At 39.6% G+C, this 17,213-nt stretch overlaps 2 protein-coding genes across 9 annotated transcripts in view; both read right to left on the bottom strand.

Moving 5' to 3' along the window:
• LOC132244660 (putative E3 ubiquitin-protein ligase UNKL) overlaps positions 1–2,969 on the bottom strand; it is a 34,874-nt gene extending 31,905 nt beyond the window's left edge. The window contains exons 1-2 of the mRNA XM_059716778.1: positions 2,942–2,969; positions 2,187–2,323 (exon numbers count right to left, since the gene is read on the bottom strand). Coding sequence (XP_059572761.1) covers positions 2,187–2,323; positions 2,942–2,969 — 165 coding nt within the window. The remainder of the gene's footprint in view (positions 1–2,186; positions 2,324–2,941) is intronic.
• Positions 637–17,213, bottom strand: part of UNKL (unk like zinc finger) — a 93,152-nt gene continuing 76,575 nt past the window's right edge. For all 8 annotated transcript variants that reach the window (XM_059716640.1, XM_059716644.1, XM_059716639.1 and 5 more), the window contains 5 exons: positions 15,177–15,269; positions 8,198–8,428; positions 7,027–7,229; positions 5,914–6,165; positions 637–5,520 (listed from right to left, as the gene is read on the bottom strand). In XM_059716640.1, coding sequence (XP_059572623.1) covers positions 5,365–5,520; positions 5,914–6,165; positions 7,027–7,229; positions 8,198–8,428; positions 15,177–15,269 — 935 coding nt within the window. In that variant the 3' untranslated portion in view covers positions 637–5,364. The remainder of the gene's footprint in view (positions 5,521–5,913; positions 6,166–7,026; positions 7,230–8,197; positions 8,429–15,176; positions 15,270–17,213) is intronic.

Here is a 17,213-nt window from a genome sequence, read left to right as displayed (position 1 = left end):
ACTAATTCCAACTTTAGTTCAATGCTACCCTACCCTTTATCCCAAACTCATCTCAATCTCAAACCCCAAGCATAAAACTGAAAGGTGGTGCTACCACTTCTGTCCCAGATTCTTCTCTCCAATAATTTATTTTTTTTCTCCCCAGCTGCTGAATCGTCACTTCAACTGCATAAACACATGGAGGAGTTAAGAGTTAACCTTATCCACTGCTGTAGCTGCATGATTTTTCAATACTCCTGTAATAATCCTTAGAGGTTCCTTGCTTGTATCAATTCTCTCCAAAGAGAAAGCATCCCAATTCTATTGTCCTTACCGGTAGGTCATTACAGAAGGAGTAAGAAAAGAAACTTTATACAACACTAATTACGTTATCAGATTAACTTCTTCACTAATCGGTGCTGCCTAAATCATTTGTTTTGATGGTAATATGCATAGATTCTACTTTAAAGATCAGGAAACCCAATTATGTCAGAGATGCCAAAATCTGATTCCAGAGGATAAGTCTAAAAGCAAATTAGCAAGGAAAACCTTCTCCATTATATGTTTACATATTAAAATGCAAAGTTCTATTTATATATATTGACAGTAAATCAGATGACCTCAATATCTATCAGTAGTCTATGAAGACAAAAATAATTAAAGATCAAAAATTTTATTTTCATATTGATAATAAAAATAATTCCATGAATTCTGTAAACCATTGCATAAATGCTATAGTGTAAAAAAGTTTTAACAAGTGTTAACAATTTTAAACAATTCACTACAAGTATATGATTATGCATTATAAATAATACCTTCTGTATTAAGAACAATTCAATTCACAATATCATTTCTGCCTATACACTCAGAACATTAATGCTTCCATAAATTAATACAAGTGAAAATTTCATATTCAGTTAAGGTCTTACGTTGACCACAGTTACACAAATATATTGTGACAATAATATTTCTACTTATATTTAATACTAGGATATTCTGCATGGCAATACATAACAAAACAGATATGTTTTAATAATTTGCTATTCAAAAAGACTAATTTTAACAAACCAGTAACATGCATTTTGGGATCTATCTGAAATCAGCAAATATTCTGTTAAGATTACAGTTCTTAAATGTTAAACCCTGAGAAACTGTAATTTTAATCTGTTATTCCCCAGGATAAAATAGTCATACATGTGAGAACATAATGGCATTCACATAAAAATTTGTACTTTTCCACACACTTACATGAAAATTGGTCACATTTTCTTCAAATACAAAAACAAACCTAACAAGTTAGTGTATTTTATATTTATATAGTATTTGTTATTCCAACAAATTATGCTGTATTTTTGCTAAAATACATTTAGTGCATTTAGTTTCCAGATAGTATGTCACCAGGACAAGAAAAAAAAAAAAAAAAAAAAATCACATATGTAAAGATTTCCCTTTTAATATTTTTTTTCAACAATCACCAATTTAAACGGCACATATTTCATTATCCTGCATTTAAGAGTGTCACTGTAAAATGGATGCAATTATTCCTTATTGGAGTTCATTGGCTGGAAAGAGAGCAAACAAACAAAACCAGAAAATCTTGCTTATAAATTCCTTGCAAAAAAGTGTTCCTTCAAAAAATTATTATAGCATTTTCATGTGAATGTTCAACATGGTGCGTGTAATTACCTAAGGATATTTCATTATAACTAAAAATAAGATGCTCAATCTGAGAATTTAAATCACAGAAACATTTCTTTGGTCTTTCCCCCGCATTTGACAAAAGATTCAAATTTTAATGCATCCAAAATTCAATTCAACAGAAGCTGAGGGGAAACGCGTGCAATTTTTTCCTCATTGGTAACTATACATTACTTAAAATGTGGCTGATTTCATCCTAAGAAGGTAGCACTTGCAAAACTCTGAATGATACTGTGACAATTTGTTTTGCCCTTGCTGTTAGCTCGTTTGGTGGTGTCCGCTAAAGATTTTTTTTTATATATATGAAAAAGAAAAGACCAAAGAAAAAGAAAACAAAAAAAGGCTTCAGGATAACGGGTAAATGCACAAACATCTATCTATCTAGATATAGAAGCATCGGATCACTGTCCCTGACTCGATTTGGCTGAATCTGAACCTGAAGTTTGATGCTGAGTGGGAGAATCAGCAATTCAGACATCCACACAGCTTTAAATGTTTTTTCTACATACCTCGAGGTACGGGTGCGGCTTGCGAACGCTGCGATGCTGGGGCGCATGGAGCGTCCCACAGGAGTCCGGGGGGGCCTGCACGTGCTCCGTGGCAAACCCGGTAGTGGACTGGAAATACTTCCGGCACGCTTCCAGGCCTGCCAGGGAGCATGCAGCCCCCCCCACCCAGCTCTGCAATCAGCCGCAGAGAGACCCCAGGTGTTCCCCCAGACCTAGGAGGCACCAGTCGCCGAGTCAGGGGTGGGGGGGGGCAGCTTCCCCCCCCCCAGCAGACCCAAAAGTGGACTGGAAGTGCTTCTGGTCCACTTCTGGGTCTGCTGCTGAGCGCACTGGGGAGCCCCCTGCGCTCCTGTGGGACAGTCCATCCACCCCAGCACCGCAGCATTCATGACCGGCCTGCTGCCTTGAGGTATGTAGAGAAAACATTTAAAGCTGTGTCTGTGTCCGAATCACTGAATCTTTCCAAATCGATTTGGAAGGTTCCCACTCAATTCGGAGAGATTAAAGGGTTCTCCAATTTGATTTGGATTCTGGGATTTGGCCACCGAATCGGGCCGAATCAAATCAGGGACCGAAGCTTCACACAGCCCTAATATCTATATCTCTCTACATATCTATATATATAACAAAGGTAACACAAAACTGTACTTCTGCATGTTTTAAATAAAGAACTTAACATTGATGCAGGAGGCCACGTTTCATTAGGCAGGATTTAAAATATTAAAAAGAAAATCTTCACTAAGAATTTTAGTTACTTCTGCAAGAACGACAGCTGCACAACATTGTTCCATATTCTACATGGATTTAGTATAACATTCACTGAAATCAATTGCATGTTTTAAAAACATTTACAGTAATTTTACACATCACTTCCTAATTTGGTCACTGTTAAAATGTCTTACCTATTTGCTTTGCTTTAGCCAAAATGTTATTAATATTCAAAAGAAATCTTTGGCAAAGATTACACAAGTGTAGAAGTACATTAATACACACAGCAAAGCTTAGTGATTGAAGTACCATTTAATTTAAAATGTAAACTAATTCCACTTATATATTAAAGAAAAATCTTTCGAAACAGACAATATGCTTTGGAAAATGAAATTATATTGTAATGTTACGTTTATCTCATAAACAATTTTAATTTTGGTAGGATTTTTTTTTTTTTATAATTGTATGAAAAATGCATCAAGCGACACTATTACGCCCAAGTTTAAACCCTATAAATCCTGTAAAAGTGTGCTACATGTGCCTTTATATTTCTAAATTTTCTATTAAGCGTTTCTGTTAAAAAAGTTCATTCATTTGGAGGTTTAGTTCCCCCCTTTCTTGCTTTCAAACACTCTCCATGTTCTCACAGGTTGATATATCAGTAATCAGGGGATGATCATTCTGTAGACTGAATGACGACATTAAATGTTTATTTTTGCTAGCCAAGGGTCTGCCCAACGTCTATTGATCTTAGTTGAGATGCAGTGATTTCAGGGAGCCTGGAATTGGGGCCTGTATTCTTTAACACCGATACAAATATCTAAGACATGATGCAAGAAAATGTTTGGCGTATATCTTGCTTTTACTGCAACAACTAAACTTCAAAAATTAAGGTCTTTGCTGTTTATATAAATGAACTTCTTGCATTGAATACTATAAGATCGTGGTATGTACATTATGTAACACAGTAGTAGGTCATTTCCATGTAAGCTGTACTTGTGTCACACCTGCACTTAACAAGAAAAAACAGGCTAACTCTTTTGTAAAAGAATGTTACATAACAAGAGACAGTGTTAACACACAGTAACTAACTTCTCCTGAATTGCATACTCCTAACCATCATTGTTAAACATGAACAACCTTAAAAAATAATTGTATAAGAGCACCATTGCCTGATTAAATATTCTAAGAATTTTACAGTTAAACTATGGCGGGGAGGGGGAGTGTGTGTGTGTGTGTGTGTGCGCGCGCGTGCGCATACATGTACATTACACACATGCATACACACCCTTCCTTTAAAAACAAACTATGATATTTTGTTCATTGCAAGGTATTATACTGAAATTCTATTATTATACAAAGGTGATCATTTTAATTAAGTAACAGAAATTGTTTACACGAGACATTTCCTTCGTGCCATTTGCAATTTTAGTGGATGCAAGGGATAGGTGTCTGAAAAAAGTGACCAGTTCCTACTGGGTACCACACCAGCTAGGAGTTATAGGCATACTTCTCTTCAGACTACAAACATCCAAACTGGGTAATGCAAAATGCACAAGCATTTGAGAAAACCGATTTGTTTAATAAAATTAGAAATGTATCTGAATATGTAAGCCTATGTGCCTTTCAGCATTATCCTCTCTGCTGGTATACTTATAAACACTATTAGTTTGAAGTTAACTCGAAAATTGTAAAAATTCTAGGCAATTCCCATTTTTCTCTAATTGTTCATTTAATAAGTAATAAAGTCAAAGTATGAAATCTAACTCCATATTTACCATACTATGATTTAACAATAAAACTGATATGAAATATTTTAAATTCACAGTATACATAAAAAGCTTCATTTTATCGCATATTAAAAAACAAACATAAAACCTAGAAAGCAGCTTAAAGCAATTTATAACATAACCTCTTTAAAAAAAGTTAACAAAGTGCTTTTACGGTAATCAAATTTCTTCAAATAGCCAAGTAAACAGTAGTGTTAGACTGACTCCAAAATACTGGCACTGGACTATATAGCACACCATAGACACAAGGTGAAGGGTGGGTCCTCCTATTATCAAGCACTGTACTTACATGGTAACTTCCATGAATTCTGATGCAGAGCAGAAGCATAAATCCCTCATTCAGGCATTGTGGGTAAGGACCCTTAAGACATGATTATGTTTGAAGAACTGAACCTGAGTAGCCTGTGCAACAGGAATGCAAGTAAAAATTGAAAAGGCCAAGTGAAGAAAGGAATAAATATGGAACTTTAGAACAGCATCATAGAAAGAAATCAAGTAAAGGCAGCCAAACCGCTTTTCCTATATTAGGGAAACAGGAAAGAACGTCTCTTAAGAAGTCAAAATGGAGATCAGTCTAGCACTAGTAAATGGATTAATAACTACATATACAATTTTTATATAAAATACTAGAACATAAAATATTTAATTCATTAACATTACATAAGTACCATGACACACTGTCACCATTTATTTTTTGTTGTCTTGCAGCAAGGACATTCTTGTTGTTTAGCTGCACAGTGTTCACAAAGGACATAATGTTGGCATGGCTGCAGGACAACGCTACGGTTATGTTCTCGGCATACAACACACTTCTTTGAATGGATCTGAAAAATTACCTGGAAAAAAAGAATTGCTCAATAAAGAAAATCCAATGTGCAGCGTCTCATTTTGGCAGTAATGCAAGGATAAATATTTACAGCTCTTTAATTGCCAAACTGTTTGTCCACTGCACTGAAGCTAAAAGCTGGTTTAAAACTATTTTTCTATCACTGAGAAATCTGTGAAGAATCATTTGAGTTGGGGAAATTCAGTCTGGCATATTTCAAGCCTCAACATACATGAACTTAGCATTCTTTAAGTGAAATTAAAAACTCTCTGTAAACACTCTATATAATGGTGTTAAACTGTCCATTTTTAAATAAAAATATAGTCACATCTACATATACACAACTATCCATTTAACAGAATTAACAAAGAAGTAACACTATCCACAGTGTGGATAAACTCACCTCATCTATTGTTTCTAAATCCAAATGGAGCTGACTTCGTAAAGAATGAAGCTTTGGTAAGGGTATTGTTTCTATATCTCCATAGCTTTTCAGATGAGGCAATGGAGTGGATAGACGCACAAACTGTTCCTGAAGGTTTTTAAACTTATTTTCCACTTCCTCTTTTTTCCGAAGGGCTAGCTGTTTCTCCGTGTCTGCCACGTTAGCACGTTCCTTGGCCTCTTGGGCCTCTTTTTGCCATGCATCACATGCCTATAACAGAAAGATTTATGGAACATGATACAATATTTTGTAAATTAATAACAGAGGCCTAAATATAAAAGGTCCTCAAGATACATAAAATATGAATCTTCAGCTACCACATGAGCTTATGGTTTCCTTCATCCTCTCCATGCCTCTCACCACCCTTTTTCATCTCCTTTTGATTTTTGTCTAAGTAAGGATTTCATCTCCAATTGTCTATACATCACTAGGAACACTCATGAGCGAGTATGCATACATGAAAAAAAAATGGATCAAACAACCCTCATTTGATAGCAAGAGTTGAAAACTCAAACGGTAGTAAAGGTACTCTGCTGGCTATTCCCCTAAAGTAGAAAGCATTAAAACATCTTTGTCCTCTGTGATGTTAGGAGAAAGTTAGGAGAAAGGAGAGAACGCCTAAAACTTATCATTATACTCTACTCCCAATTGTGCTTTTGTAGGAGTCAAGCAGATACCAACACTAGTTCCTGAATGCTGGGGAAACTAGATTACATGTCTAATCTGCTCCATATCGTCAGCCATGGAAGACTTGTGGCCAGGCTCTCTCCTCTCCTCAGCGACATGTTGCCATTTACTGAAGCAGTACTACAGGCCACTGTCAAATATGCTCCCTGAAGCCATTTGCTTACAAAGACAGAATGACTTGAGGGAAGTGAGCTGCCTGCTATAGCTTAATTCTCCCAAGCTAAATTTGAAGATGAAAGGCCAGAAGTCAGGATTGATTAATCTGGCAGAATAAAATAAAATCTTTCCTTTCCAAAGATGAAGATCTAAAGAGAAAGAACAAAGTAATACACATTTTAATTAAAAATTATTCAGGAAATGAAATGCAATTTAATATTAACATACCTGCTTTACTTGTCGCCAAGAATCTTTCCATTGTTTTATTTTTCTTTTGGCGTCATCCAGTTCCTGTCTAACTCTAGTTAACTCACTTCCACTGGTACCTGAACTTGCTGAGGGTGTGGTACCACTGCTCAACACAGGAGAGGGACTAGGAGAGAAGCTCCCAGTTACAAAATCCCAAATGCTACCTGTAACACCATTTAAACCTGCCAAGCACAAGACAGACAAAAATAAACACACTGCGCATCTCCAAAAAACCTGAAAAAATAGATAACCACTAATTGTTTATGCTGGTTTCAAGATCTGTAACAAAGACATGTAGCATTAAACGATTTTTTCTAAATACTTAGTCATTGTTATCTGCTTCTTTTTAATAAAACAGAGCCCTGCAAAGAAAGACTAGGAGGGTCTTTCTATTGCAAACAAATTTGGCCAAAAAAATCACATTTGGCTTCAGTTCTTTCACATTCCCGACTTCAATGGTTCTCAACCTTTTTTTTTTTTTTTTTTGACTTGAGGTGTCTATGGATAGACTCAAGGCACCCCTCGGAAAAAGCCAGCTCTTAGTTCTTACTTGTTTTTTTGACTACAGAACAATACAAGAGCAATTCTCCTGTGGCAAAGAACTCAGGAGGACTCCAGCAGGGCAGAATGTTTTTGATACTATGGAATCCTATTTTAAATCTCATGCGTTTATCATGTGAATCATGCTTGCATACCTAACAACACTAACGTTGTGTGGCACCCTTGATTGCATCTCAAGGCACCAGGGTGATTCTTACTTTTTCCAGCTCCATTGTTGGATGGGCTGCCCACTGCTTGTGCACCAAGTACCCTCTCCCAGAATTTTTTCTTCTTTCTGCTAATAAACCTCTCTATGGTTTCCCTTCCCCTCTGAAAAGTTGTGCGTGATAGAGGGGCTACTTCAGGAAGCAAACTGGCAAAGCAAGGCACCGTGGAATGCTTTGGGGCTGACCACTCTCCAGCTATGCTTGTGGGGGAAGGCCAAATTTAACTTGAAGTACTTCAAAGTTACCCCTGGTTTCATCCAGTTATTTGATATACACTTCAGGCTGACTTGCAGTATTTAATTCTGTGTTGCTTCTGTCCACTCATTTTTAGAGTGCCTTTCAGCCACTTGCAAAGTAAAGGATTAGCCCTTAAAATGACTTACCTAAAGAGTTATGAGAAGAGGCTGAGGTACCTAACACGCTATGTTCTGATTTCAAAGGCTGAGGCTGCTGTTGGTGAGGAGCCATAGTGGATGAAATAAAAGACTGAGACAACGACTGTGAAAGAGAACTGAGTGGAGAGGTTGAAAGGGAAGATGATGAATGTAAAGATGAGGAACGAGCAAGAGAACCTGGAATATTGACAGGAGCTGAACTTCCCAGTAATCTTTGACCTATGTAAAAATAGAAAAAAAATGTTAGGAAGTCAACCATGTGTTACTTCATAACTCCCATCCCCATTGAAAGAGGTTGATCAATTCTCTTACTTTTGTAAACAGAGTTTTGCAGTTGCAGAATGAGTATTTTATTTGGATCATTTTATATAATTCAGTTTAATGACTAATTCACTTAAAGTTGAGAACATAAATGGAAATTAAAAAATAAACATAAAATAACCCTCCTCAGCCTCAAAAATTTATAAATAAAACCTAGACCAAAGAGAATGGAATCTACAGTCTCCAAATTAGTGCAGGACATGGTACCCAAAACAGTCAGTTCAAAGCCCTTGTCAGCGAAAGTACTTTTTTTCTTGTTATTTAGCTCAGTCTGTGTCCGTTTCTCTCGGAGACCTGCTGCAGGGCATTTTATGCCCAAAAGCTCGTCTAATTTGTCTCCCAATTATACAGTTGGCCCAACAGAAGATATCATAAAAATCCTCACCATGCTGTTATTTAAGAAATAAGTTTTAAATGTAAAAATTTGAAATAAACTGTTTTTTCTCGTGTAACAAATACATTGTTTCATTGAGAAAAAAAGATCTTTATAAAGTTTGCTGCATTTAACTGTCTTCCAGTTTCTATCCACATAGGGTTTGACAAAAACCAAGCAAAAAATTAATAATCATCTAGTAAAAGAAATATATTATTTACTACATTTAGATTAATACAAATTAAGAATCAAAAATAATCATATTTCAACCTATACAAGTTTACAGTTGTTTGTTTTTGAGAACTTGTTTTGTTACTAACTAGCGAGAATCAATCTTTTGGAAAATAATAAAAGTTACAAATTCAAAACATGGTTAAAAGAGGTCACATTAAACCCATTACCACTGTTTATAGTAAACTGTTGTCTGGGATATAAGCCTGCCAAATTATTGGTGGAAAGACATAAATAAGCCCCTTAAGAAATTTAGTTACTGCCTGCCAGGAGAAAATATAACCGTCTCCCAGAGGAAGCTGATCAGGCAAATCTGCTGCATGCACATTATTATAGAGATGATGCAAAAGCCTGAATATTTGAAGGCAAGCAGGTAGTCTGAATGGCCAACACAGGACCTTCCAAGGATCAGTGACCAGACTGAGGACCTTGTGGGTGCCTGTTGCAGGGATGCTGCTCCGACGCACTGTATTTACAGCGCATTGGAACAGACTCAATCAATAGAGTCTGCTGGAGCGTACTAATTAGCGCACTCCAACAGCCTCCACGTCTCATCTATTCAGCATCCCCGTGCTTCAAAATGGTGGTGGGGGCACTTTACTTAGAGTGGCTCCAAGAGCTTTAGTGGTTCAATGGGCTTTAGTCAAAAGTGCCCACTCTCCCCCACCCCCAGAGCATATCCCTTTGTGCCCAATAAAGATTATTCTGGTAGAATCCTTTATGCCACAGGTTGGCAACTTTCTGCCACTGCAGGCCAGTGCTCGCTACCCAGCCCCTGCCATGGGCTGTACACCCCTTGGCAATCAGCATATGCTGGGAAGGGAATGGATGCAAAAGGCAGATGCTAGAATGCTGGGATGCCATCCTAATGATGCAGCACAGAGAATAAACTGAAAGCACCAGGTAATAGGACTCTGGGGGTGCCACCTCTGCTGCCATGGCTGGAGGGTGCCGCTGATTCTCCATGCTGCCATGGGCCAAATGCAGCCCACAATTGGTACGTTGCCAACCCCTGATTTATGCTGCTAGCCAGGATGTTCTGAACTATTAATAAGCAAATGACTCTGTCAGTCACTGTCAGCCATTTAGTACACAGAAATGAAATGGATAAATAAATAGTGGCTTAGGTATAAAATGTGTCCATCCACTTGCATGACTCTGACAGTTTGAAGGCAAACTTGTTTATAGGGCGTATGATTAGAGTCTGTGTTAAAAAGTTCATGAGGGCAGAGTACCAGAATTGCCTGGGCCACGCTGTGACAGGGCTCAGCTCCTGCCGTAAGGGCTGACGTGTATGAGAGTGGGGACCGTGGAATCGGAAAAAACAACTAGCAAAGAGCAAGGACTGGCTATCCGTCTCCAGCAGGATCTGTGACACTTCTTATTCTGCTCAGATATAGACACATCTACTTTGGAGATCCCGGGACGGATCTAATTAAGAGCTGGGCTAAAAGTATGAAGGACTCAAGTGGGATTTTCTCAACCCCTATGTGCTCTATAGTCCAGAAAGGGCTGGCAGCTTAGTGGAGCACTCAAACTGGCTGGAGGGCCTCACCCAGAGAGTGGTGGTGGACGGGTCCTATTTGACCTGGAGGGATGTGGGCAGTGGGGTCCCCCAGGGCTCGGTCCTCGTGCCTGCACCGTTCAACATCTTCATCAGCGACTTGGACGAGGGGGTAAAAAGCACCTTGTTCAAATTCGCAGATGACACTAAGATGTCAGGAGAAGTGGGCATGCTAGAAGGGAGGAATAGGCTACAATCAGACCTAGACAGGTTACAGGGGTGGGCAGATGAGAACAGGATGGGTTTCAACACTGACAAGTGCAGGGTACTGCACTTGGGCAGGAAGAACCAGCAGCAGACCTACAGGCTGGGGAACTCCCTTCTCGTCAGCGCAGAGGCAGAAAAGGATCTTGGAGTCATTACTGATTCCAAAATGAACACGGGCCGACAGTGTGGGGATGCGGTCAGGAAGGCCAGCCGCACCTTGTCGTGCATCCACAGATGCATCTCGAGCAGGTCCGAGGTGATCCTCCCCCTCTATGCGACACTGGTCAGGCCGCAGTTGGAGTACTGCGTCCGGTTCTGGGCGCCGCACTTCAGGAGGGATGTGGACAGCATGGAGAGGGTCCAGAGGAGGCCACCCGCATGGTCAGGGGGCAGCAGGGCAGGCCCTACGAGGAGAGGCTACGGGACCTGAACCCGTTCAGCCTCCACAAGAGAAGGCTGAGAGGGGATCTGGTGGTGGTTTACAAACTAGTCAGGGGGGATCAGCAAGCATTGGGGGAGTCCCTGTTTCCCCGAGCACTCCCAGGAGTGACTAGAAATAACGGTCACAAGCTGGCAGAGGGTAGATTCAGACTAGATACCAGGAGGCGCTACTTCACTGTCAGGGCGGCTAGGATCTGGAACCAACTTCCGAGAGACGTGGTGCTGGCTCCTGCCCTGGGGGTCTTTAAGAGGAGGCCAGACAAACACCTCGCCGGGGTCATTTGACCCCAGTACTCTTTCCTGCCATGGCAGGGCGTCAGACTTGATGATCTACTCAGGTCCCTTCCAACACTACAAACTATGAAAGTGGTAGACTGGTCCATAGCAGATTTCTTGCCTTCCAGTACTAAGGAGGGAGCTCTTGAGGAGGAAGTGCTACAAAGGACCTTTCTTTGGATTTCTACTTTGTTTCTGAAGTGAGTCATGCATAACACACCAAGGCGCCATACAAATTTCACCAAGGAATTTAAAGGCACTTAGTGCCCACTGTTGATAATAGGGTCAGCTCCTTTACAAGAGGAAGAGTCTTTGAGACTTGGACTCTGCCATGTCCAGGGAGGTCTTGATATTATAGGTGCTGTAGATTCAGACATCTTCAAATCTAATACAGAATGGTGCTTGTTTTATGACAATAGTCTAAAGGTAATAACTAACTCTGACAACTATCCAATACATTGCACACGCATAGAGATGCGATTACCAAATGTGTTCTGGTTTGCATTCTCAAGCAGTAAGGAACAGGAATGTTTGTAGCCTCTCTGTCCTTTATGCTCGTGACCAGAGAGCACCAGAGAACATGGAAGGTACAAACATGGTCCCAGAGGGCACTGCCAGCCCAAGAAGAGTCTCCTGTGCATAGCTATCAGAAGCAGAATATTAATGGACAACTACACAAAAAACTACTGAAGGTATCTGTCAAAGAACTGTTAACGGAACAGACAATAGCAAACGTGTTAATAGAAAATGTGTTAAAAATCAATGTTAAAAATCTAATCCACAAACATGGAATTAACTAACAGAAACTAATCTTCCTTGCTCTATCATTCTAATGTCATTGCATTTTAACATCCACACTTGTACACTGACTACTTAAACTCTTTATTTACTGCTTGCTAACCACCTACTAGCACATTTTTGGTTTTTGTAAACAACAACGTTAGTGATTCTGTAATACTTAACTATTTATAAGTTTAAAGTAAATTCTTTTATGGCCCCTCCCTTGTGACCTTGCATCCCCCCTGCCAAAGAACTAAAGAAAGTTGGAGATAACTGTCGACAGGTGCATACAGTATAAGGATACAGCTGAAAGGATGAAGTTAGGAACCCCCCAATACATTACTTTACTGAAGATTTTAGGACTGTATGAAAATAAGGTTGGAGGGAATTTCAAAAGATCATCTACTAATCCAGCCCTATGGCTCAAGGCATGCCTGAATAAACCATCCCAGATAAGTATCTATCTAACCTGCACTTAAAGATTTCCAGGGATGAAGGTCACACAATTTCTCTAGGTAGCCAATTCTAAAATTTAGTAACTTTATAGTCAGAAAGTTCTTCCTAATCTCCAATCTAAATTGCCTCTGCTGCAGTTTGAGGCCATTGCTTCTAGTCCTGTCTCTTACAGCAAAGAGAAAAGTCCATCTCCACCCTTTTATAATCACAATTCAGGTATATGAAGACTGTTATCAAACCCCACCCTCCGAATCTTTTCTTCTCCAGATTTAATAATCCTAGCTCTTTCAGTCTTTCCTCATAAATAATGCTTCCCAAGCCTCTAATCATTTTGGTTGATCTCCGCTGGACTCTTTACAATCTGTCCTCATCTTCCTTGAAGTCCGGGGTCCAAGACTGGACATAATACTCCAGGTGAGGCCTCACCAGCTTCAAACAGAGAGGGAGAATCATTTTTCTCGATTTATAGGTAACACTCCTGCTAATACAACCCAGCATACTGTTGGCTTTATTTGCAACAAGAACACACTGTTGGCTGATTTTCATCTTCTAGCCCACTATAATCCACCAGGTCCCACTCAGCAATAGCACAGCCTAGGCAGTCTCTCCTCAGTCTGTATCTGTGCATGCAATTATTCTGGCTCAGGTACAGCAGACTTTCCACTTGTTCCTTTTGAATTTCATCAGACTGATTTTGGAATATTTCTATGGTTTATCCAAGTCCTTCTGGATCCTAGTCCTGCCTTCCGCAGTATCTATAACTCCATCCAACTTGGTTTCATTCATAAATGTCACTCCATCATCCAAATCATTAATGGAAGATATAAACAATACACAGAACAGACCCTTGGGAAGCCCCACTTGATATCTCCTCCCAACCAGACACTGAGTCATCCATGACTACTTATCAAGCATGATGATCCAACCTGTTTTGCATCCAACTTATAAAAATCTGCATGGTTTTTGACCACTTGGCAAGCACAATGATCCAATGTTACACACACACTTTATAAAGTCCTTGTGCAACTCTCTGTTTATCTCTTCTCTTACACTACTCTTCCTTTCCTTTCCCAGAATTGGCTAAGTGGCTAATCATTGCAGGAGAGATCCACACAATTTAGGTATCTAAATGCAGTTTGAGACTTAAGTCCAAAGTGTAGATCCTCAAGACCTCCTCTCAGCTGCCTTTTAAAAATGCATATGCCCACAGTTCCCCAAGCACCTACATGTTTACTACTGGCCATGTACAGAGATGCCTACCACCAGGCAGCACTTATTAGCTGGGCTCCTACCTTATCTCTACAGCCTGTTAATATGACCCAACCAGGCTTTGCTGGAAAAAAGTCTTGCCTGCAAGCCCTACTCTGGCAGGCATGCTCAAAACACCTACTTAATGAGGCCCTCACAACATTCATCCAGAAGGGATGGTGGTGGCATCCCAAAACATTCATCCAGAAGGGATGGTGGGTGGTACTCCATGTCACAACCCAAGGGCGTGATTTGGTGCGTGTGCGCTTCGGCACCGCTAAATTATTTTCCCGCCGTTTGTAGCTTTCTTTGCAGGGTGCATTTCTTCGTTGCAACACAGAAATGCACGTTGCAAGGAGTTCCCGCCATTTGTATTTAAATTTATGCCCCACTATTGACCAGTTCTAAATTATTCCCACGTGGCAGCTAGCGATTGGTTTGCTAGCCGTATAAGAGGCTTGAGTGGTTTCCGCCCAAGTTGGAGGACTCCACGAACATCAGGAGGAGGAGACTTCACGTCTCGTGAAGATCTCTAAGCGCTGCGGAGCCTATTGGACCCAGCGTGAATATCAAGAAGGCTACAAGGGGTCTGATCAGCCTCTCGCCTCTCCCCGTCGCCGCCTGATCCCTCGACGTACCCTTCCCTGCGCGCAAAGTTCCACGGAGCCTAGCAAACTTCGTGTGAGTGAATTGTGAGTGAATTCAGAGCTCTGTCCGAGTCCTTAAACTGGGACTTAAGCAAAGTATTCCTGGAAGTTTTCCAGCCTGCACCGTGACCATCTACGGTGTAAGTAAACAATCTTAAACAACCATTAAGCGTCCGTGCCTAATTCTAGCGTGCCGCCTGCCTTCCCCGACCCGGCGTGTCCGGGCTGCTGGCCACAGCCCGCCACGCGAAAAAGGGCCCCGGATCGTTCCCGGCCTGCACACCCCAAAACCAATCAGCGAGAGCAAAGTCAAGGGCTCCTAAAAATGATTCTTTTAAAGGGTTAAGCTTTGTTAGATAAGAAGGCAAAGTACTTTAAATTAGTAGATGAGAATTAATTATATTTTTAAATCAGAGTTCTTACTTGTTAATCCAAGATCGTTATTTTCTTGATCTTCTAATTCTTTATCTAAGGATGCTACATTTACATCACTAAAATGTAGATCTAAAGCAGAACCTGTTAAACAGAATATTAGATTAATAATGTACCTGTATCATAGATAAAGCTCTAATGTTTGCTGAATCTAAAATGCATTATTGGAATTATTCTTATTTATTTGCATTATTCATGTATAGAGTCCCCCAGCATCTAGATTAGGGTCCCCACCTGGACACTGTATAGGCACATAGTAAGGAAAAATCTTTGGCTCTTGACAGAAGAAAAATTTAGCTCTGTAAACTGCAGAAATACTTTGAACATGTCAACCGAACTGTGGACAAAGGAAAACTGATAATTTTAGCTGGGTTTTCAATAAAGGTTTTGATAAAGTCTATGGCTAGAAAATACATAAAATACGCCTATGCACATGTATTGTATAGTTATTGGTTGGACACTGGAATGGACAGAGAGGAAAAAGGGGTGAGCTGTTCTGGCTGGAAAGAGTTAAATGGGTTCACATGTCACACATGCTCCACCCTCAGATATAAGGGAGGGGAAAAGGATTTCCTGGTATATAGGCCAAACTGACCTAAACAATCTTAAGAGCAACTGCACCTGGTATATTTGAACTGAAAGGGGTGTGCGTTTTATTGCTATATGAAGTAAAATCCAAGGAACATGGTTAATTTAGGTTTAGCTGGATTGATCTACAACTTGGGGGGGTTTATTTCAGTCTAAAATTCTGGCAGGTGATACAACAAAGGAAGCCATCCTCTTCAGTGTGCTATTTGTAATACCCATGGCTAATTTTGTACCATCTCAGAATAGAGCTGGAATATACAAGAACAAGAAAAATATTAAACAGTGAATGAGTTTGTAGTTCTCCCACATACCTTGTTTTTCCAACTTTCCAAGCTGAAACTTCTAGTTAACAATGAGCATCCACCTCTCATGCTTCTTAGCCTCCTCCTCCTCTTTCTTGTCACCTATCCCTGAGCACTACTCTTCCTTCCAGTTGCTCAGAGACTCTTTTTCAACTACCAAGTGGCATAAGTGTTATTCATGTGCTTCACCAAACACAGTGGGCCAGCTCCTGATAGATCTTACTTGCTTTAGACCTACTTTGATTGTGCTTTCCCAATTATTCAGTCTCAGAAACAGACCTTTACTAGTTCTTCATATAAAGCCATTAACTCTTAATTCATTGCTCCTTCTAATAGAAATGAGTTATACCACCACTCAAACATTCATAATTATCACAAAGAAGAATATTTTTCTGCCAAACAGAAATTCCACTGGGAACCTTCTTTTCCATTAAGAATCTTTAGGAAAAGCTTCCTGACAGTGAGACATACTGGGTTCTGAACTGTTATCCTAAAGATTTGATGGAAAGGCCATCAATTTGATTTTTTTTTTTTTAATTACACAGCGTTACCACGCCAGAAGATGATCGTGGATTATTCCTGCATTGATCCAAGAGGTCTTTTATATTTTTAATTTGTATGATTTCACAATGGTTTAACCATTTTGCTGAAAATATTTCCTTCAGTACACTGATTCTTCTATTATTCAACCACAGATCCCAGAACTTTTCCTTACAATGCACATTTTTAGACATACAATAATCATCTCTCAAGTGGGTGGGCTTTTTAAATAGGCAGCCTGGGAAAGCAGAGAAAAATAAGGTAACAAAGATAATCCTATTGCCTTCTGAGTTTGTTTTATCCAAATTAAAAATTTCAAAAATAGAAACGCAGCAATTTATTCTCATTTTCCAAAGCCACCAACCTACACACATGCAGAGCACAACTCTAGCAATGGAATTCATCATGTGTGGCAACAAAAACTCAGTATACTAAATTCTCATTTTAAAAATACACTAAATATGGAATCACTAAGTAAAAATAATGTTTATAAAAAGATCATGTTAATCTACTTTTACTGATTCTATCAACAACTGAACCTACTATGAACTGTTGTTTATATTTACACTAATGCACATCCTGTCGGCATTCTGTTAAT

Source organism: Alligator mississippiensis, chromosome 13 (assembly GCF_030867095.1).
Source record: "Alligator mississippiensis isolate rAllMis1 chromosome 13, rAllMis1, whole genome shotgun sequence".
Classification (NCBI taxonomy): Eukaryota; Metazoa; Chordata; order Crocodylia; family Alligatoridae; genus Alligator; species Alligator mississippiensis.
Note: the sequence above shows the minus strand (reverse complement) of the source record. Positions and strands in the feature narration are given on the sequence as shown.